A 22727-nucleotide genomic window follows, 5' to 3' on the forward strand; every position below is an offset into this window, starting at 1 on the left:
GTGGTTACATTTTAGTATAAAAGTTGAACTAACTCTAAAGTCTAGTTATTCTAGACTTGCCCCAACAAAGCTTAAACACGGTTTCAAAAGGATCAAACTAATCTGCAAATAGTGTAGCTGCCAGCCAAAGAAAACTGTGATACATTTTAAAGAAAGAGAACAAAATCTAGACATTCTAAATAAATACTAAACTAAAAATTACTAGATGTGCAAAACAGAAAAACGTGATCCCATAGTTGCAACAAAAACTCAGTAAATAAAGAGACTTAGAGATAATATAATTAGCAAACAAGTACTTTAAAACAGCTATTATAAACATGCCCAAGGATTTAACAAGGAAAGAAATGGAGGATAAAATATAAATAACCAACTGAAGTTTCTAGAACTTAAAAAAATACAAGGTCTAAAATGGGTAATTCACTGAACAGAATTATAGCAGATTAGACACTTTAAGAAGATTAGGAATATGATAATAATAATAATAATAAAGAAATATAAACTATCCAAAATGAAGCAAAAAGAGAAAAAAAATAAACAGCCTTAGTGACCCATGGAAAATTACTGAGGAATATAACATAAGCATAGTTTGAGTCGCAGGATGGGAGGGGGAGAAGAAGAGTATTTGAAAGGCTGGAAATTTTTGAAAGCTGATGAAAAATTATAAACCCACAGGTTTGAGGAAGCTCAGTAAACCACAAGCAGGACAAAAACAAAGAGAATGATACTAAGGCTATAAAGTTGCTGAAAAGCACTAATACATAATCTTAAAGGAAACCAGAAGGAAAAAGAACACATTACACACAGGGAAACAAGTTAAGAATGACAACAAACTTCTCAGTGGAGTCTATGCAAGCCAAAAGAAAATAAATCTATACTGCAAAAATGCTGAAAGAAAAAATATCTAGAATTCTATACCTAGTGAAAATATCCTTTGTAGATGAAGGGAAATTAAAGACCTTTTCCAGATAAACTATAATTGGGAGAATTAACAGTAGACCTACTACAAGAAGATAAATAGCAAAGTGGTATACATACATTCAACCAATCATAAGACAAAGCTTGTCAGACTGGTTAAGAAAGACATAAACATATAATGTCAACAACAACAACAACAAAACACATTAACTATAAAGACGAGATTGCTTAGAAGTAAAAGGACAAAAAAATATATGCCACACAAACACTAATTATAAGAATGATGGTGAGGCTACGGTGATATCAGACAAAGCAGGCTTGAAAGTAACAAATGTTACCAGAGATAAAAACAGAAATATCATAATAATAAAAGAATCAATTCATGAAGAGTACATAAAAACCCTAAATATTTTGTGCTCCTATTAACAGCCTCAATACATGAAGCAAAACCTGACTGGATCAGAGAAAAAAGTTCACGATCACAAATACAAGATTTTAGCACCCCTCTCAGTAACTGAAATAAGTAAAAAAAAAAAAAAAAAAATCAATAAAGATAAATATGTCTTGAAAAACAATAACCAACTGCACCTAAGTGATATACATATATCAGTTGAGATATATATATATAGCAAGAGAGAGAAAAGGGAGAGCAAGAGAGAGAGGGAGAAAGAAGTTCATTCAATAACAGTAGAATATACATCCTTTTCAAGTACATATGAAACATTCACTAAGATATACCATAAACAACATTCAAGAAATACTCAGGTATTTGGAAACTGATCGGCCTATATCTAAGTTTTCCATTGGTACAAGAAAGAATCAGAATGAAAAATAGACAAAAAAATTTAACTGAAAGATAATGAAAACACAACAAAATTTATGGAATGCAGCTAAACCAGTGCTTAGAGGATTATTTGTAGCATAAAATGCTTACAATAAAAAGAAAAAAAAAGTTTAAAATTTCCTCATTGAGGGGCTAGAAAAATAAGAGTAAATTAAAGCCAAGTTAAGCAGAAGAAAAAAAATAATACATACTAGAGGAGAAAGAAACAAAAAGGAAAGCTGACAATCAAGAAAGAAAATAAATGAAACCAAAAGTTTATTAACAAAGTAATAAAATCATTTAATATAACTAATTTTATTTATAAAATTATAAAACCTCTAGCTAAACTGATCAAGAAAAAAGAAGATAAAAATGGCCACAATCAGAAATGGGACGAACCTGCTACAAATCCTACAGATAGTAAAGGAAGATAAGGGAATATTATGAACAACATTACACTAACAAATTCACTAACATAGTAAACATGAACAAATTCCTTCAAAGACAAAAATATCAAAACTGCATCAAGAAAAAATTAAAAAATTTAATAACCTTTTAATAATTAAAGTAACTGATTTCATAACTAAAACCTTTCCACAGATGGTTGCACTAGTGAACTCTATCACAAATATTTAAGGAAGAGGAAATTTCCTGGCAGTCCAGTGGTTAGGACTCTGCGCTCTCAATGCCGAGAGTCCAGGTGAGGGCCCAGGTTCAACCCCTGGTTGGGAAACTAAGATTCGACAAGCTGTGCAGCTCTGCCAAAAAAAAAAAAAACAAACAAAAAAACCCCAAACATTTAAAGAAGTAATATTAATTTTAAATAAATTCCTTCAAAAAGTAAAGAAAAAACACTTCCAAACTCACTTCATTACCCAGATAGCAAAAACGAAAAGAAAGTACAAGAAAACAGCAGATCAAAACACCTAATTAATACAGAAAATAGTCTTAAAAAACAATGAGTAAATCCAATGCATCAATATGTAAAATTATGTCACAACATATGGAAATATATGCACCATATGGAGTTGACCAGGGGAATGCAAAGATGGTTGATTTTGGAAAATCCATCAGTGTAATTCACCATGTTAACAGAATCACGGAGAAGTACCATGTGATTATTTCAGTAAGTGCAGAACAATCATTTGATAAAATCCAACATGCATTTATGATAAAAAGCCTCTTAGCAAAACAGGAACAGAAGGGAACATGCTCAACTTGAAAAGAGCATTCATAAAAAAGCTAATGCTAACATCACATTGTAAGGTGAATGAATAAACAGTCTTCCCCTAAGACTGAGAACAGGGAAGGAAATCCAATTCTCACCATTTCTATTCAACATTGAACTGGAGGTCCTAGCTGTGAATAAGGTGAGAAAAATGAATAGACATTTAGATTGAAATGGAATTAAACTTTTCTTTATTCATGGATAATATGATTGATTTGGTAGAAAATCCAAAAAACTCTACATCTCATATGAAAACTTAGTAAGTCTGTATACTTATAAGGTCAATATATAAATACTAGCAACAAAACACTGGATAACAAACACTTTTTAATGCCATTTGTGATACAACCAAAATCTTAAAATATTTAGGAATAATTTAAGCAAAATATATACAAAATGTATACACAGAAAACTAGAAAACATTGCTGAGAAATATTATAGAAGAATCAACTAATATGGAGATATACTGTGCTTACAGATTAAAGACTTGTCATTAGGATGTCCACTGGCCCCAAACCTATCAATATATTCACTGTAATCACAAACAAATCCCAGTAGACTTTTTTGGGGAAAGAAACTGACAAGGTTATTCTGAAATTTGTATGGAAATGCCAAAACTAATTTGAATTATTACATTACCTGATGTAAGACTTTCGACAAAGCTACCATAAACAAGACAGTGTGGTGATGTCATAAAGACAGATAGTGATTGATGGAAAAAAAGAGACTCTAGCCAAAGACCTACACAAAATGATTTTTGATATAGGAGGTGATTGAGGAAGGGCAGACTTTTCAATAAGTGGTGCTGGAATAACTGGATATCTATCCATATGGTAAAAAATAAACACTGAAGTTCACCTTATACCAAACACAAATTTAACTACAAAACTTCTAGAAGAAAACAGATAAAATCTATGTGAGAAAGCTGAGATATCTAGAACAAATGGAATGAATAGGTCAGCAAATCCTCCCCTCAAAATAACTCTAAAAGATGCAAAATCGTCAAAAAGAATGATTTTAGGGCTTTAGAAACTGACTAAAGGCAACATATTGAGAAGTGTTTGGTCTTTAAAAACTGCTGAACTTTAGCTATTAACTGTGAAAGTCTGTTTTACTCTTGCTTGGGGCTTCTCCCATGACCTATCCCACATGGATGAGGTTGACTGTGTTTACACATAAAAAGGAAGACATGATGACAATGAATGAAATAATAGGGAATCAAAAAAAACAGAGAAACTAGAACACAGAGGAAGACAATCAGAAAAAAAGAAACAAAGTTCCAGAGACTAGAGGGATAAAATCAATCATTTCAACAGCTGTGTAATGGCAGCTTCCTACAGAGAGGGGAATCCTAGGGACAGAAAAAGTATTTGAAGAAATAATGACTGAAAACTTCCCAAATCAGATTAATCTACAGATGGAAACTCAGCAAACCCAAAGAAGGATAAACACAAAGCGATCCATACCTACATACATAGTCACACTGTTGAAAGCAATAGTAGGTGAGTGAGTGAACAAACAAGTGAACAAATCTATGAATGAATCTTGATAGCAATAAGAGAAAAACTCATCATGTACCAGAAAACAACATGATTAATGACTGATTTATCAGAAACAATAGGGCCAAAGGCAGTGGAATAATATATTCAAAGAGATGATATTTTTTAAAAACCTGTTAATCAAGAATTTTATCTCCAGCAAAACTATGTCAGAATTGAAAGTAAAATAAAGACATTCACAGATAAATACAGATCAAGATAATTCATTATGAGCAAACCTGCCTTATAAGAAATACTAAAGAAAATCCTTTAGACCAAAAGAAATTATCCTTAATTCCTCTTTGTTTCTCCCGTTACATTCAATACATCAGCAAGCAAGGCCTACTGTCTTTATATCCAAAATATGCCTTGAATCCATCTATTTTTTTCCCCATCTTCCACTGCCATCATCTGAGTGAGAGCCTTGCATTCTCATTTGGACTTTTCCAATAGCCTAACTGGTTTTCTTGCTTCTACTCTTATCCCCCTACAAGCCCATTCTCTGACAAGAGCTAAGGTATTAAAACAAAAACAAAAACAAACAAACAAACAAAACAACTAGATCATACTATTCTCTTATTTAAAACCTTTCAATTGGCTTTCCATGCACTTAGAATAAATACATACTGTTTGCCATAGCTAAATAAGCCCTATTTAGACTTTTCTCCTATTATCCTCTCCTTCCTTCATAAGTTTCAGCACACTGGGTTCTTTGTACTCGTCAAACTTTCCAGACTCATTCTTGCTTCAGAATTTTTGTGCTTACTGTTCCCTCTCCCTAGTATGTGTCACAGGCAGATCTTCACACAAGAGTGGCTTATTATTCAGGTCTCCTCTCAAATGTCATTTCCTCAAAGAGACTTTTCCTAATCATCCAATCGAAGGTTACCCTACCCACCATCAGCTGTCTCCTTTTGCCTTTTAAAAATTTTGTAATAGCATTTATCATTATCTGAAGTTACAATGCTTATCTATTTTACCATTCATTTAATGTCTACTTCACTCAATAAAATGTAAGGTTCATGAAGACAGAGATTTTACTATCTTGTTCACCAAATACATATAACTTTAAAACTTATGCTAAAATATAAATACTTCTGAACTCTTGAAAAATTAAAAAAACCCTTTTTGTTCTTATTTAGTATTTTATAAATGCCATATTTAATAAATTACACCAGTCTTCTGTCTCAATTTTCTCAATGAAAAGAAAAAATTGAATAATCCTCCAACATTATCTCAGATACTGAAAAAAAAGGGGGGGGGGTGCAAGAAGTCTTAGACAGCAACTGTATCTGTCTTGTTTACCACTATATTCTGACACCCAGACAGGGTCTAGCACAGAGTAATTATGCAATAGGTACTGAGTGATAGACATAAACAATGAGACTCTAGAGTTGGGAAAGACAGAAAATGCTCTGGGGAAGGGTGGGGGTAAGGTCATGCCTCCATCCCCAATCACCGCCTTCCTAGGTCTTAAAAGCACTATTAAATCTATTTTAATAGACTGAATTTCTTGAGGGCAAGGCAACATGTCCTTTTAATTTTGTATCCCTTATACCTAGCATTGGCTCTATAATAATTTTTTTTGAAGTAAATGCAAGAGCATCAGTTTCTTCAACTGTAAAAGGGAAGTAACAAGGTTATCTACTTCAAAGGGTTACTGTGGGGAAAAAAGATAATAAAGGTAAGTGAAAAAAAGGGGGGAGGGACATTCCCACAAAGAGGGACATTCCCACAAAGTCCTCTTTCTTAACTATTAGGTTAGAAAGGCATGAGAACTGATTAAATTACCTGTTCTCCTATGAAGTACTATTATTTACTCACCTACCCAGAAACTAATAATAATATCATAAGCTAATAAGATCACATACTATTTCAGCACCAGGCACTACAGACCCCTGCTCCTTAACAACAATAAAAAAAGTTAGCTTATAATGAAGACCTGAACCTGAATAAGAAAGTTCTGATGTCACAAGTAGAGAAAGAGGACTAATTACAGAGAATTTTGGGGTATCTAATAGTGCACAGTCACTAAATATTCTAGAGCCTAGGGAACATTTCATTAATAAACACTTTCATGAAAGAAGTCAGTACTATTCCAGTAGTCTCAGTAGCTGCATACTTCTTCCCTCATATGTTTAAGAGAGGATCTAAGGAACTAAAAATACAATCTAAATTTAATTTATTTTTGTGGCTTTAACTCCTGAAGGCCAGCAATCCAAACATGAAAAGTATATTATAGCAACAAAAACTAACCCATGAAGCTTTCATTTAAGTGAAATCTTATAGTAAGTCCAACCTAAATGTAAACTATTATTGTGGCTTTAATTCCTGAAGTCTAGCAACCCAAATACGAAAAATACGCTATCACAACAAAACTAACTCATCAAACATCTTGAATTTTTTAACAAATCCTCTAACAGTTATTAGAACAGAAAAATAAACATTCATTTTATTAAATGCTGAAGTGATTTTTAGTAAAAGCCAGTAAGTTTCAAAAACATGCAATTAACCACAGATCATGATTTCATTATTGATGAGATATAGGAAAATATCTAGACAGCGCATAGCCAGTGCACCTCCAGGGTTATAATTAAATGTCAAATTTTATTCACTAAAATTGAGTTATACTTAAAATAAATATTTACTCAAGATGATATATTTTATATAGTGGGAATAGCCTTATAACAAAAGAACTTTAAGATTAGTTATTTTACTTACCAAAATGCAGTCCACTTTAGATTGTATAGTTTTGCTAAAAGAAAAAGAAAGTTAAGTTAATAAGCCTGATAAATTTATTAAATGCTCAAAGTATTTTCAAACAGACATGGTAATTCATTACCCATACTATGAAAAAAATAAGCAAAACTTCTTATCAAGATTAGGCATCATACCCTAAAACTGCATTTTTCACAAAGCAAAACAAAAATCTATTTCCCGCTCATTGTACTAAATTCAATCCTAAAGCATGATCAGAATATTTTCTGAGTTCACTGTTACAGTCACCCTACTGTTGTTATGCTCTATCACTGTAAAAGATGTTTTGAACAATTAAGTTTCTAGTGAATACATAAAAGTGCAGATGTATTATTGCACATAGAAATAGAACACAGAGTTTACAATGAATTATGATTTTTGCTGTATGCCTGCCACTCTGGACAATGATTTGTTTAGCATTTAAAAGCCATAATGGTGTAACATTATCTGTATTTCTAAAGACTCGTTACAAAGTAGATTCTCTTGGGGACTTCCCTGGCAATCCAGTGGTTAAGACTCCTTGCTTCCACTGCAGGGATCATGGGTTCAGTTCCTGGTTGGGGAACTAAGAACCTGCATGCCTCGCAGCACAGCCAAAAAACTTAACAACAACAATAACAACAACAACAAAGTAGATTCTCTTCCCCTCCTCTCTTTCTCCCCTTCTCTCATGTGTACACACACACACACACACACACACACACATACACACACACACATGCGCGCGCGCGCGCGCGAGCGTGTGTGCGCACATGGAATCACTAGACATAAAAATAATAATAGAGATTAGCTAATATGGTAATAAGTTGGAAAGACTATATTTAGAAATAAATAAGACACTACATATAAATTTAACTGAACTACTGAATGTAAGTGAACAATTAATACATAATACAAATGAAGCCAGTATAAAATAATTGAACTACAGTTTAGATTTTAACACATCAAAGTGCAAATGCAATGAAATCATGCAAAAGTTCAGAGGTAGTTTATATACTATCTTCAAAACATGTTACAAACCAAATTATCTTCTATAAAAGATTCTAGAGCCAAATAAATGCAAAAAAAAAAAGTGGTTATCTGCCTTTGTATATAGCTATACAGTTAATCTATGGAGTAAGTAAAAATAAGTACTTAAATCGCAATTCAGTTAATGCAATCAGTAACTGCAAAACCGTACACCTGTACTTGAATTTCAAATTTCATTATTTAAAGAAAGTATGACTGGATTAAGCTCAATTGCAAAATTAAGAATGACTAAAAGGAAAAGTAAATGATACCTCTAGGTAAGAGGAACTGAAATCCCCTCCTCACAATCCCACAGAAGATCTTTAGAAGTTTAAAATTTGGGAGAATTATGTGTATAGCTTCTCACTCATTAGCAGCTAAAGTGTGCAGCTTTTTCCTCTCAATAACTCTCACAGTTTCCCTGAGATAAGAAGGTAATCTACACATTAAGAGTTGCTGCTAAAAGATAATATATCAAAAATACAACCATTTCTCACCACCTTGGTCTAAAGCACCATTTCTTTTCAAAAGTTTTATTACAGTAACCTTCTAACTGGTCTCCCTGCTTCTATCTTTACACTCCCACCACCAACCCTGTAGGCTATTCTCAACCAAGTGGCCACAGTGGTACTGTCCACTACATTAGTCCTGTGCTCTGAGGTCCTTATCATGGCCAACAAAGCCCTGCCTGATCCAGCCCTCTGCTATCTTTCTAATCTCATCTCACACTGGTCTACTCCTGCCATGCTGGCCTCCATGATGCTTCTCAAGGCAGGAGTAGGGCTTTGCACTGGATTTTTTGGTCAGCCTTTAAGATTCTTCTTCCATATAACTTATCTGTTCACTGTCTTCATGACTGATAGATAATATCTTTCACAGACACTTCTTCCCTAACTACTTCCTTGTGTAAAATATTCTCCATCATGCTCTATCCCTCTTATCCTGCTTTACTTTTCATTATTGCACTTACTATCAGTCATTTTATATTTTTATTAATTTGTTTACTGGCTATCTGTCTTGGCTAGAATTTAAACTCCATGACAGCAGGCTTCATCTGTTTTGCTCACTGCTGTATTATCATTTGGCACAGGTTAGATGTTCAATAAAATCTGTTGAATAAACGAATGACAAAACACACATTTAACCCCCAATATAAAGAAAATTCCTTGGGACCACTTAAGAAAGCATTTTTAGAGAAATTAATATGAACTTGAAAATGTGATTATTTTTAAAACATCTAAATATATTCCCCTTCTATCAGAAACTGATTGCTCTATGGGATATCTAAAGAGTATGACTGTGACTTCCTATCACAAACAACTTGGTAAATCTCTGAAAAGAATATGTAAAAGACAGCCTTTTGAAAAATAAACTTATAAAAACAAAATAGGAGCACATCTAAGCTAGATTTGAACCAATCACCTAATCTGGCCCTTCATACTAAACAGAAACGTAATAGAGGGATATAGAAGACACTTAAATCCCCTTTGTTTTTCTGTCCAGTCTCATACCCTCACCTACCTTCCCAAAGACAATCATCATTAATCAGATGTATAACCTTCCCAGGTGATATTTCAATACCTGTATTAGATATACCAATATCTACAAGCAACATATACTATCGTTCCCTGTAGCTTTTATTTTTATTTTTTTTTTAGAGTGTACAACTTGGTATTTTTTTTCCCATTAGTAATGTATATGTGGCAATCCCAATCTCCCAATTCACCCCCCCCCAACCCTCCCCGCTTTCCCTACTTGGTGTCCATATGTTTGTTCTCTACATCTGTGTCTCTTTCTGCCTTGCAAACTGGTTGATTTGTACCATTTTTCAATATTCCACATATATGTTTTAATATACGATATTTGTTTTTCTCTTTCTGACTCACTTCACTCTGTATGACAGTCTCTAGGTCCATCCACGATGCTACAAATGTCCCAGTTTCATTCCTTTTTACAGCTGAGTAATATTCTATGGTATATATGTACCACATCTTCTTTATCCAATCATCTGTTGATGGACATTTAGGTTGCTTCCATGTCCTGGCTATTGTAAACAGTGCTGCAATGAACATTGGAGTGGATGTGTCTTTTTGAATTATGGTGTTCTCTGGGTATATGCCCAGTAGTGGGATTGCTGGGTCATATAGTAACTCTATTTTTAGTTTTTCAAGGAACCTCCATACTGTTCTCCATAGTGGCTGTATCAATTTACATTCCCACCAACAGTGCAAGAGCGTTCCCTTTTCTCCACACCCTCTCCAGCATTTACTGTTTGTAGATTTTCTGATGATGCCCATTTTAACTGGTGTGTCCCTATAGCTTTTAAATGTTTATATAAATGTCATTACATTTTATGTATTCTGCAAATGTCCTTTTCACTCAACCCTGTTTTTGAGACCTTTCCATGTTGATACACTTAGATGAAGTTCATTTAACTGCTGAAAGTATTCCATTGAATGAATATATCAAATTTATTCATCCATTCCTCTATTGAAAGCCAATTATGTACTTTCCAGTTTTTCTACAAAAAAATGCTGCAATAAATGTCTTTGTACATGTCTTCTGGTATACACAATTAAAAACTTCTCAGTTATAAATCTAGAAGTCTATTTTCTAGGATTCATGGATGTACCTTTTTAGTTTTATTATGTATTACAGAATTCCTCTCCTAAGCACTTATATACATTCATACTTCCATCAGCAGTATATGTAGTCCCTATTTTCCTATCAACTTGTACAAAAAAAATATATATACATATGCCATTTATACATGATACATATAACATACTGATATATATTAAAAACTTGCCATTCTATTTAAAAAAAAATTTTTTTTAATTTTTGTTGGAGTATAGTTGCTTTACAATTGTGTTAGTTTCTACTGCACAGCAAAGTGAATCAGCTATACATATACATATATCCCCTCTTTTTTGGATTTCCTTCCCATTTAGGTCACACAGAGCATTGAGTTCCCTGTGTTATACAGTAGGGTCTCATTAGTTATGTATTTTATACATAGTATCAATAGTGTATAGGTGTTGATCTCAGTCTCCCAATTTATCCCACCCCATCCTTCCCCCTTGGTATGTATGTTTGTTCTCTACATCTGTGTCTCTATTTCTGCTTTGTACCAGGGTGAGTCAAAAAATATCCGCACTCCCGTTATTAAAACTTCTGTCGGCTGCACTCTGAGTGATTTCCATTGAAGGATATGCTGTGCAAGTGTGAATGTATTACATCAGTTCATTTGTAACTGCGCTGCGAACAAAAATGGATGCCCCACTTGTGATTTGCACGAAAGAAGAGCAGCACGCAGTGATTTGTTTTTTGTGGTCTAAGGGTGTACCTGGCGCTGTTATTTATCGAAGACTTTGTGCGCAGTATGAAGAAAGTGTTCTGTCATGAAGAAGTGTGTGTGATTGGATAGAGATGTTCAAGGAAGGTCGCACAAGTGTTAGCTCTCAAGAAGGAGCTGAGTTCACTTCTGATGAAGAAGTGAAGACAGTGGTACATTTGTGGCTCGCAGCTCAGCTTAAACACTTTTTAATGGGGGAATACGAAAGCTTGCTGACAGATTGACAAAGTGTATTGAAAAGCTAGGAGATTATGTCGAAAAATGATGTATTTGTCTTTTCTAAAAGTTAATTAAAATAAATTCTACAGCCAGAGTGTGGATAATTTTTGACTCGCCCTCGTAAGTGAGATCTCTACCAAAACAAACAAACAAACAAAAAAAACCCCTTGCCATGCTAATGGGTATGAGAAACCTTTTAAATTTGTCATTATTCCAATTACCAGCTGTGTTGTACACCTCTTCACCTGCTTTCTGATCACATGGGTTCTCCTCCATAATCTGCTGGTTCTTGTCTTTTGCCCACTTTTAAGTGGAGTTGATGATTTCTTATTAAATTGTAGTAGTTCTTTATTATATTCTGTATACTAATCTTTTGTTTGTTACATATACTTAAGTTTGTTAGTGATACACTTTTTTTGGGGGGGTGAGTGAAATAGAAAAGAATAACTTTACTGCTTTGCCAGGCAAAGGGGGACACAGTGGGCTCATGCTCTTGAAAACTGTGTGTCCCGTTAGTGATAAGTTTTAATAACTTACTAAAGTTTAAATTTTTGATTTAGTAAAATTTATTAACTTTTTTCCTTTATGACCTGTGTTTTTTGTCATAAGAAATCCTATCTAGCTAAGGTTTTAAAGACATTCTATATTTCATTCTAAAACTTCTGAAGTTAGCTTTTTTGATTTTGATCTTTATTTTAATCAGAATTTATTCTTGTTTGGTATCTGACAAACCAATTGTTCCCTGTTTTATTATGCCAAGTTTACATATATGTTTGAATCTGTTTCCAGCTTTTTTTCAGTTTTATTATTTATCTACTTGTTCTATACCTGCACCAACACCACACTTTGAAATTGTATGACACTGCTCGACTATTTTTGGAACAGTCTTGATAATTCTTGGACCTCCAATTTCCAGGTGAACTTTTTGTTTTTCCAACTCAACAGAGGTCCTAAGAGTTTTATTGAACTGTACTGATGTTATAGATTGAACTGGGGGAGTTGACTGATAATTTGAATTTATTCTTATCTATTCTAAAAAATGTCATGTAATTTTCTCTATATCCTTTGTTATAGAGTACTAGGTAGCTTGTAGATGGTACTGTAAACTGTATCTCTTTTTTCTTAATATGTTTTCTAATTGGCTTTTGCTAATGTGCATGCTGATGTGCAGAAAAACTACTGGTATTCTATGCTGACCTTATATCCAGCAGCCCTTATTGGTTCTAACAGTACTAGATTCTCTTGTAGATAACAATTTCACTTACAATTAATGAAAATATTTTTCTTCCTTTCCAATCTTTAGTCCTTCCCCCACCCTTCTCGGTCCCCTCCCCCAACTTCTTATCTAATGACTTTGGCTAAAATCTCTAATCTAAAGGTGAAGAGTAGCAGTGATAACAGATATCTTTGTTCTGTTTCCGAATTTTGTTTCAAAAATTTAATACAATATATTGTAATATTCCATTTAGTGGATCCTTTACAATTTCCTAAAGTATTCTTTGAATAATGGATAGTTCTGATTGACTAAAAATAAAATAATGCTTCAATATTGTAATGTCCTGCTTTGGAATTACAAGCTAACTTATATTAGAGTAACCTCCCCATCCTTAACAATTATATACTATGGATAAAATATAAAAAACAAGCATTAAAATATAAAAACAAACATGACCAAAAGCAGGTAGCAACTGGAGGAGAGTCATCCTTAAAAGAAGGAACTGCACCAGGCAGGATCTGTATTTATTGGGCTGTTGTCTAAGGGTATTCATGTGCCCACACAGCAACAATCTCTCAGGACTGAAGCAGAAATCCGCTTTCCTGCTAGCTGAGGAGCCACGGGACAAAGTCTAGGGCTGCCAGAGACATTGTAAAATGAAAGATGAATCCCAGAAAGGGAAGTGCCACAAAATTTCTATATAAACTACACCCAAATATTTGGATGACCTTCATTTGCAGAAGACTCCCAGGCTACCAGCGAAAAGCAATAGCTGGAAGGTATAAAGATCTGAGTTGAGATTTTTGTTGCTACTTAACACAGGAGAGATAATGTTGGAGTTTGAATCCAGCTCCGTTAACTGTCTACCAGGACAAAAAAAAATCAACACTCATCAGAGAAAACTAACAGAATCCAAAGTCTACAACATATCACTCAGAAAACCCATTACACAAGCAAAATTTACCAGAACAAAGAAAAAGGAAAAAGAGACCCAGGGTCAAGAAAAAAAGGCAGCTCAAAGAAACCAAATCCTGAATGATCTAGCTGTCGGAATCAGCAGATGAAGACTTCAAAGCAAGTTTTATAAACACATTCAAGTATTTAAAGGAAAGTATGGTCATAATAAATGTACACATGGGAGGAATCTCAGCTGAGAGATGGAACCAAAAGGAAAGAACCAAGTGGAAATTCTAGAAGTAAAAAGGACAATGCCTGAAATGAAAAATTCATTGGATTACCTTAAAGGAGATCAAAAGCAGCAGAAAAAGGGTCACTAAACCGGTAAATAAATCAATATATTTTACTAATTCTAAAGGAGAAAAAGATCTTCAAAATAATAAACAGAGCTTCAGAGATTTGTAGCACAATATCAAGTGGTCTAACTATGTATAAGTGGAGAAGATAATGAGACAGAAAAATATCTGATAATGGCCAGAATTTCCCCAAATTTTGTGAAAAACACAAACTTACATATCCAAAAAAGCTCAGCAAATTCCCAGCAAGATAATTATAAAGAAAAATCACACACAGACACATCACAGTCAAAGGGATGAAAACACTAAGATGAAAAGCAAATCTTGAAGGCAGCCAGAGTAAAGTAACATTATGTACAGTTAAAAAAAATAAGTGGTAAGAATGATAGCTGACTTCTATATAGTCAACTAATTTGCAACAGGGATATCAAAGCAATTCAAGGGATAAAAGAAAATCCTTTCAACAAAGGCAGATGGAATAACTGGATGTATCTACAAACAAATGAACATATTTCATTCTGCAGAAAAATTTGAGTTGGATCATAAAATTAACCACAAAAGTTCAAATTATAAAGAGCCTAGAAGAAATTATAGAAGAAGCTCATGACCTGAAAATACACAGATATCTTAGGATACAGAAGCAATAACCATTTAAAAAAATAAATGAGACACCATCAAAATGAAAATCAACTTCTATTCATCAAATGACATCAATTAAGAAAACAAGCAAGTCACCAACTAAAAGAAAATATTTGCAAAATATGTATCTGATGAAAGACTTACACCCAGAATATACACTGAGTTCCTACAACTCAATAGTAAAGACAGGTAAGCCAATAAATAAATGAGCAAATAACTGGAATAGACAGTGCACAAAGAAAGGATACACAAATGTCCAATAAGCACATGAAAAGAAGTTCAACATCATTAGTCATCAAGGAAATGCAAATCAAAGTCACAACAAAATATTATATACTCACTAGAATGGCTAAAATTAGAAACACTGAAAAGTTGGCAATGATTGAGCAACCACATCTGTCATTTCTGATGGAAATGTAAGAGGTAAAATCACTTTAAAAAAATTTAATAGTTAAATATAAGCCTATTCTGTAGCACAACAATTCTGTACCTAGGTATTTATCCAAAAGAAACATTAACTGTGTGTCCACAAAACAGACTCCTAGAAGAATGTTCACAGAATCTTTAGTAAAAATGGCCCCATTTTTACTGGAAACAATCCAAGTGGCAGTCAATATAAGAATGAATCGAAATGCAGTATGTTCACAGAATGGAATACTACTCAGCAACAAAAACAACAGTGGCAACAACTTCTGACACATAGAAGAACATGGATGTATCCAGTGGACATTATACTTAGCCAAAGACGCCACCCAGAAAAGTTCATTCTGTACAATTCCATTTATATGATGTTCTAGAATAGGCAAAATTAATCAATGGTGTAAGAAAAATGAGCAAAAATGGCTGTCTCGGGATAGGGGTGGGAGGCTGACTGGGAAAGAGCATGTAGGGACTCTGCGATATACTGCCCCATTTCCCCTTTCCAGGGAAGGAGGACTCTGTTCCCCACTTGCTGGGAGTGCTTCCAGCAGAAAGCCCTCAGTTGTCAGCCTCCTATGGGGATAGCTATGCTGAAGAACTTTGGTCTCACTGATTTTTTTTAAAATTAGATTTAAAAAAAATCATTACTTTGTATACATTTTAATTAAATAGTATCAATCTGGTATTTTGGTATTAGATAAAAACAAAATATCAGGATCATAATACTGCTGTGCTATTGTAATTATTAGGTTTATGAAACATGCCAATCAATCATCTTCTAAATCTTTTAGTTTAACCTTTGCATATCAAGTCAGATCATCACAAGTAAAACTTAATCTTAGACCAATGAAGTAGGAAAAAGGGGAAAACACACCAGCTAGGAGAGCATATAAAAACTTAAGGAAGAGAGGTACAGTTTGAGAAAGCATATTTTGTTTTCCCTAAATCAAATTACAGAGTGAAGCTGAGGAAAACTTTCTTATCCAGTGGGACTACACAAAAGAAATAATTTATTTATTGTATCATATTTAAGTCTAAAGAAAGGAAATATCAGAGTATTTTTTGAAGTGTTTCTATGAGGCAAAGTAGGCTTAGATTAAGCTGACTTGTTTTTGTTTTTATTTTTTTAACACAATGCTTCTTAAACTTACTAACAGTCATGGGCCAAACATACCTAGTATATAATACATTGTAAGTAACAAGTAGAGACTTCTTTTGCTAAAGACGTTCAGAACCTGTTTCCCCACTTTCAACAAATTGTTTTATAAACTGTTTGTTTAATGCAGATAATATCATTCTAAGAGACTTCCACTCATCACTTCCAATACCAGTTTGGCCTCCATCCAAAATTTCAATACTACTTGTAAATTTATTTGCAGTCCTCAAATTTGAATTCAGAGTGACTCACAATTCCCATATACTTGATTCAAAATTCCTGTGTTGTAGAAATAGAGATCTGTGGATACTAGATACTAGACTTTACCCACAGAAAATCTGAGGTAGAGGAGGTACAGTGTAATACATCAACTGTAAGAATCTTTGGCATTCTAGCCTTGCCAGGACAAATCAAATTCTTAACTTCTTCTCATGTAAAATAATTCTGTTAAAATATATTAAGGCTTCAGATCTTTTTTGTGGATTACAACTCAGCTCACAGTCCATCACATAAAACAAATTTTTACCTTACACTTCTCGCTAATGAATGAAGCATTTACTTTTAGTTTGCTCAAACGAGAACAAATAAAATTTTACATTAAAAAAATAACCATAGCAGTAGTTGGCTAATTCTATAAAGGTTAAAAGGTGTAGCCAGAAAAATTAAAAAAAGAAAACAGAAGCTACCCGGAATCCCACTATCTAGACATTTTGGTTCAATTACGTAGTATGTCATCTTAAGTATAACTGGGATCTGTTGGTGAAGATGTGGAGAAACTGGAATGATTACATACTGCTGGTGGGAATTCAAGATGGTAGAGTTGCTGTGGAAAACAGTTGGGCATTTCCTCAAAAAGTTAAACACAGAATTATCATACAATTCAGCAGTTCTACTCTTAGGAATATACCCAAAGAAATGAAAATAGCTATGCCAAGAAAAACCTGTAAATAAATGTTCACAGATGTACCATTCACAAGAGCCAAAAGGTGAAAACAACCCAAATGTCCAACAATGGATGAATGAATAAACAAAATGCATTACAGCCACACTGGGATTATTTAGCCACAAAAAGGAAATGAAGTACTGACACATGCTAAAACATGAATGAATCTTAAAAATTTGATGCTAAGAGAAGGCAGACATAAAAGGTCACATATTATATAACTTCATATATATAAAACATCCACAATATCTAAGAAAACAAATTGGTGGTTGCCAGGGGCTGAGAGGACAGGAGAATGGGAAGTGACTGCTTAATGCATATGGGGTTTTGTTTTGGGGTAATGACAAAAATTCTGGAACTAGATAGAGGTTTTGGTTATACAACACTGTGAATGTACTAAATGCCAGTGAATAGTACACTTTAGATGGTTAATTTTATGTTATGTAAATTGTACCTCAATGAAAAACAAATAATTGTTATCCTAAAACTAAGAAAAATTCATTCTGATGCTCCCAGTGACTAATCAAGAAAGTATCAATTGTTTCTTTTTATAACCCAAAATGCTTTAAAAGTAGTTACTGTTTCACAGTTCCTACCTGCTTTTATGAACCCTCAGGTGATCTGCTTTGAAAGGAAATTAGCCTGTAGACCAGTATTTGTCAATGCGCCATTGATATTTACTGGCATACTTCTTTACCATACAAGTCTGTCCTATGTGTTACAGGATGTTTGGCATTAATAGATGTTGCCCACTAAGTGTCAAGAGACATGATAAGAACTAAAAATGCCCTACCTACTACCATACGTGCTAAGTTAAGAGCCAGTGATCTAGCCTGTAGAGAATAAAGTCACTTACATGCTATGTGTTGAGTCACATATAAGATGTTCCCTAACATGCCCAACACAAAGCTCCACAAATGAGTCACTTCAAAAGTTCAAACTTCTTCAGGTATGAAAAGGGAATTTTTGCTTTTTATACAGAACACAGGCATATCTTGTTTTATTGCATTTCGCTCTCCACAAATGATGTATTTTTTACAAATTGAAGGTTGATGAGAACCCTGCATCAAGCAAGTCTATATAGGTGCCATTTTTCCAGCAGCATTTGCTCACTTCATGTCTCTTTGTCAAATTTTCATAATTCTTGCAATATTTCAAACTTTTTCATTATTATTATATCTGTTACAGTGATCTGTGATCAGTGATATTTGATGTCACTATTATAAGTGTTTGGAGGCACCATTAACTGAACCCATACAAGATGGCAAAATTAATCAATAAAAGTTGTATGAGTTTTGACTGCTCCACTGACCGCTCCACTGACCAGCCAATTTCCCATCTCTCTCCCTCTCCTCAGGCCTCCCTATTCCCTAAGACACAACAATACTGAAATTAGGCCAATAAATAACCCTACGATGGCCTCTAAGTGTTCAAGTGAAAGGAAGAGTTGTATGTCCCTCACTTAATATCAAAAGTTAGACGTGATTAAGCTAAGTGAGGAAGGCCTGTAGAGAGCTGAGGCAGGCCCAAGGCTAGGCCTCTTGCAACAGTCAGCCAAGGTGCAAATGCAAAGGAAAGTTCTGGAAGGAAATTAAAAGTGCTACTCTGGTGAACACATGAAAGATGGGACAGCAAAACAGCCTTATTGCTGATATGGAGATAGTCTGATGGTCTAGAAAGATCAAACTAGTCACAACATTCCCTTTGGCCAAAGCCTAATCCAGAGCAAGGCCCTAACTCTTTGCAATTCGATGAAGGTTGGGAGGTGAGGAAGCTGCAGAAGGAAAGTTTGAAGCTAACAGAGGTTGGTTCATGAGGTTTCAGGAAAGAAGCCACCTTCATAACACGTAAGTGCAAGGTGAAGCAGCAAAGGCTGACGTAGAAGCTGCAGCAAGTTATCCAGAAGATCTAGCTAAGGCTAATAATAAAGGTGGCTGCACTAAACAACAGATTTTCAATGTAGACAAAGCAGGCTTATACTGGAAGAAGATGCCATCTAGGACTTTCATAGCTAGAGTGAAGTCAATGCCTGGCTTCGAAGCTTCAAAGGAGAGGCTGACTCTCTCATTAGGGGCTAATGCACCTGGTGACTTTAAGTTGAAGCCAATGCTCATTTTACCACTATGAAAATCCTAGGGCCCTTAGGATTTTCTAAATCTACTCTGCTGTGCTCTATAAATGGAAAAATAAAGCCTGGATGGAAGCACATCTGTTTATAACATGGTTTACTGAACATCTTACGCCCACTATTGAGAGATACTGCTCAAAAACAACAACAAAAAAACCCCAAAGATACCTTTCAAAATATTACTGCTTACTGATAATGTACCTGGTCATCCAAGAGCTCTGATGGAAATGTACAGCAAAATTCATGTTGCTTTCATGCCTGCTAATACAACAATCACTTTGCAGCTCATGAATCAGGAATCATTTTGGCTTTCGTATCTTATTCTCTAAGAGATACATTTTATAAGGCTATAACTGCCATAGACAGTGATTCCTCTAACGAATCTGAGCAAAGTAAATTGAAAACCTTCTGGAAAGTATTCACCACTCTAGGTTCCATTTGTGATTTGAGTTGGAAGAAGTTAATTCCAACAAGAGAACCAGCATTAGAACTGGAGCTTAAGGATGTGACTGAATTGCTGGAATCTCATGAGAAAACTTCAATGGATGAAGAGTCACTTCTTATGGATGAGCAAAGAAAGAGGCTTCTTGAGATGGAATCTATTTCTGGTAAAGATGCTGTGAAGATTGTTGAAATAACAACAAAGGATTTTAGTCAATCTATGTGGCTAACTTCAATGTAATTTTAAGAAATTGCCACAGCCACCCCAACCTTCAGCAACCACCACCCTGAGTAGCGGCCATCAACACCAAGGCAAGACCCTCCACCAGCAAAGTGATTACAACTCACTGAAGGCTTAGGTGATGGTTAGCATTTTTTAGCAATAAACTATTTTTACATTAAGATATATACATTGCTTTTTTAAAAAACACAATGCTATTGCACACTTAATGCACTACAGTATGTTGTAAACATAACTTTTATACACACTAGGAAACCAAAAAACCCGTGCCACTCACTTTATTCTGACATTTGCTTTATCGCAGTGATCTGGAATCAAATCTGCAATATCTCCAAGGCATGCCTATATTATAAATGTTTGTTAATTTTATCATAAAACTCATTTTGTTGCTCTGAACATTAAAACTAATTTCAACCAGAATTAACTCTATTATCACTCTATAACTTTTGCCTATGATTTAATTATTGGTTATATTATTAAAATTAACTTTTCAACTTAGTGACATTTCATTCACTGAATTAATATTTTCTTTTCTCTTATTATTTTTTAAATTATCAAGTTGCAGGAATATAGGAAAGTTATAAAGAATAATAATAATACTCATGTACCTGCCACCCATTTTGAACAAATCTGAACATTTTGTCCTTGTTCCCTTAAGGAAGAAAACTTTACAGATAAAACTGAAGCTGTTATGGGCCCTTTTGCAATTGCATTTCACCGTTCTTTTCTCAGTGGTGAGAACTATCCAGAAGTTGCTGTTTACCATTTCCATAAATGTTTATATTTTTATTATAAATGTTGAGTATATCCATAAACTATATAAAGCAGTTCTGTTTACTTTATAGACATGGAGTTACGCTGCATATATCACTCTACCTTTTTTTTCCTTTTACTTAATAGGCTTTAGAAGTTTATTTTGATTCATTCTAATTTATCCATTTTAACTATTACATAGTGTGATGGGTTGAACTGTATATCTCCCACCTCAAAATTCATATGTTGAAGTCCTAACCCTCAGTACCACAGAATGTGACCTTATTTGGGGACAGGCTCTTTATAGGGGCAGTCAAGTCAAAATGAATAAATCAGTATTTGAGAGACTCTAATCCAATATGACTGGCATGCTTATAAAAAAGGGAAAGGTGAACACAGAGAAACAGAGAGAGAAGATAATGTGAAGAGACATGGGGGAGGGCTGTCTACAAGCCAAGGAGAATGCCCTGTAAGAGATTCTTTCCTCATACCCCTCAGAAGGAATCAACCCCACTGAAACCTTGATCTTTCACTTCTAGCCTCCAGAACTATGAGAAAACTAGGTAAAAATAAAAAACACATTTTTCATTTTCACGAAGAACTTTATTAAACAATGTACTCACTGTTTTGTTCCACTACCTTCTGCCATTTTTCAGGCAACTTCATAATTCCATCTTCCCAAAACTTATCTTTATGAGCAAAGAACTATTCCAGGTGCCTTTCACAGTCTTCCAGGGAACTGAAATTTTTTCCATTAAGAGAATTTTGTAAAGAACAAAATAAATGGACATTCAAAGGTGCAATGTCTGGTGAATACAATGAATGAATCAGAGCTTTCCAGCCAAGCTGTAACAATTATTGCCTGGTCATTAAAAAAAATGCGGTCTTGCGTTATCCTGATGGAAGATTATGCGTTTTCTGTTGACTAATTCTGGAGGCTTTTCTTTGAGTGCTACTTTAAGTTGGTCTAATTGTGAGAAGTATTTGTTGGAATTCATCGTTTGGTTTTCCGGAAAGAGCTCATGATAGAGGACTCCCTTCCAATCCCACCATATACACAACATCACCTTCTCTGGATGAAGACCAGCCTTTGGCTTGGTTCATTTTGCTTATCTCATAATCTCTTCCATTCCATATTCCTGTACAGTATCCACTTTTCATCACACATCACAATTTGTTTTAAAAACAGAAATTTTTTTTAAAGAAGTACATTTATTTTATTTTTTAATAGGTTATACATTCAAATGATTTAAAATGAAAATAATACTAAAAGGAATACACTGTAAAGTTTTATTCCAATATAGGTTCCCATCTATCTTTTTCCCTATCCCACATATCCTATAGGTAGGGTGACCATACACGCTGGTTTTCCTGGAACATGTCCAGTTTGTGCTTTTTGTCTTGGTTTAATTATTAATAGTGTCTCCTTTTATTCATTTTTTTTTAAGCTCTTTATTGGAACATAATTGCTTTGCACTCTTGTACCAGTTCTTGAGGTACACCAAAGTGAATCAGCTGTATTTATACACATATCCCCGTATTCCCTCCCTCTCGCAACTCCCCCCCACCCTCCCTGTCCTGGCCCTCTAAGGCATCACCCATCATTGAGTTGATCTCCCTTTGTTATACAGCAAATTCCCACTAGCTATCTATTTTACATTTGGTAGTGTATCTATGTCTATGCCACTCTCTCA

The 22727-nt window shown here is 34.3% G+C and overlaps 1 protein-coding gene across 3 annotated transcripts in view; it reads right to left on the reverse strand.

The window, feature by feature from the left end:
• Positions 1-22727, reverse strand: part of RFX7 (regulatory factor X7) — a 142236-nt gene that overhangs the window by 76664 nt on the left and 42845 nt on the right. For 2 of the 3 annotated variants that reach the window (XM_057722417.1, XM_057722416.1), the window contains exon 3: positions 7226-7259. The exons of the other annotated variant lie outside the window; for it this stretch is intronic. In XM_057722417.1, coding sequence (XP_057578400.1) covers positions 7226-7259 — 34 coding nt within the window. The remainder of the gene's footprint in view (positions 1-7225; positions 7260-22727) is intronic. 3 annotated transcript variants of the gene reach the window in all.

This window comes from Hippopotamus amphibius, chromosome 2 (assembly GCF_030028045.1).
Source record: "Hippopotamus amphibius kiboko isolate mHipAmp2 chromosome 2, mHipAmp2.hap2, whole genome shotgun sequence".
Classification (NCBI taxonomy): Eukaryota; Metazoa; Chordata; class Mammalia; order Artiodactyla; family Hippopotamidae; genus Hippopotamus; species Hippopotamus amphibius.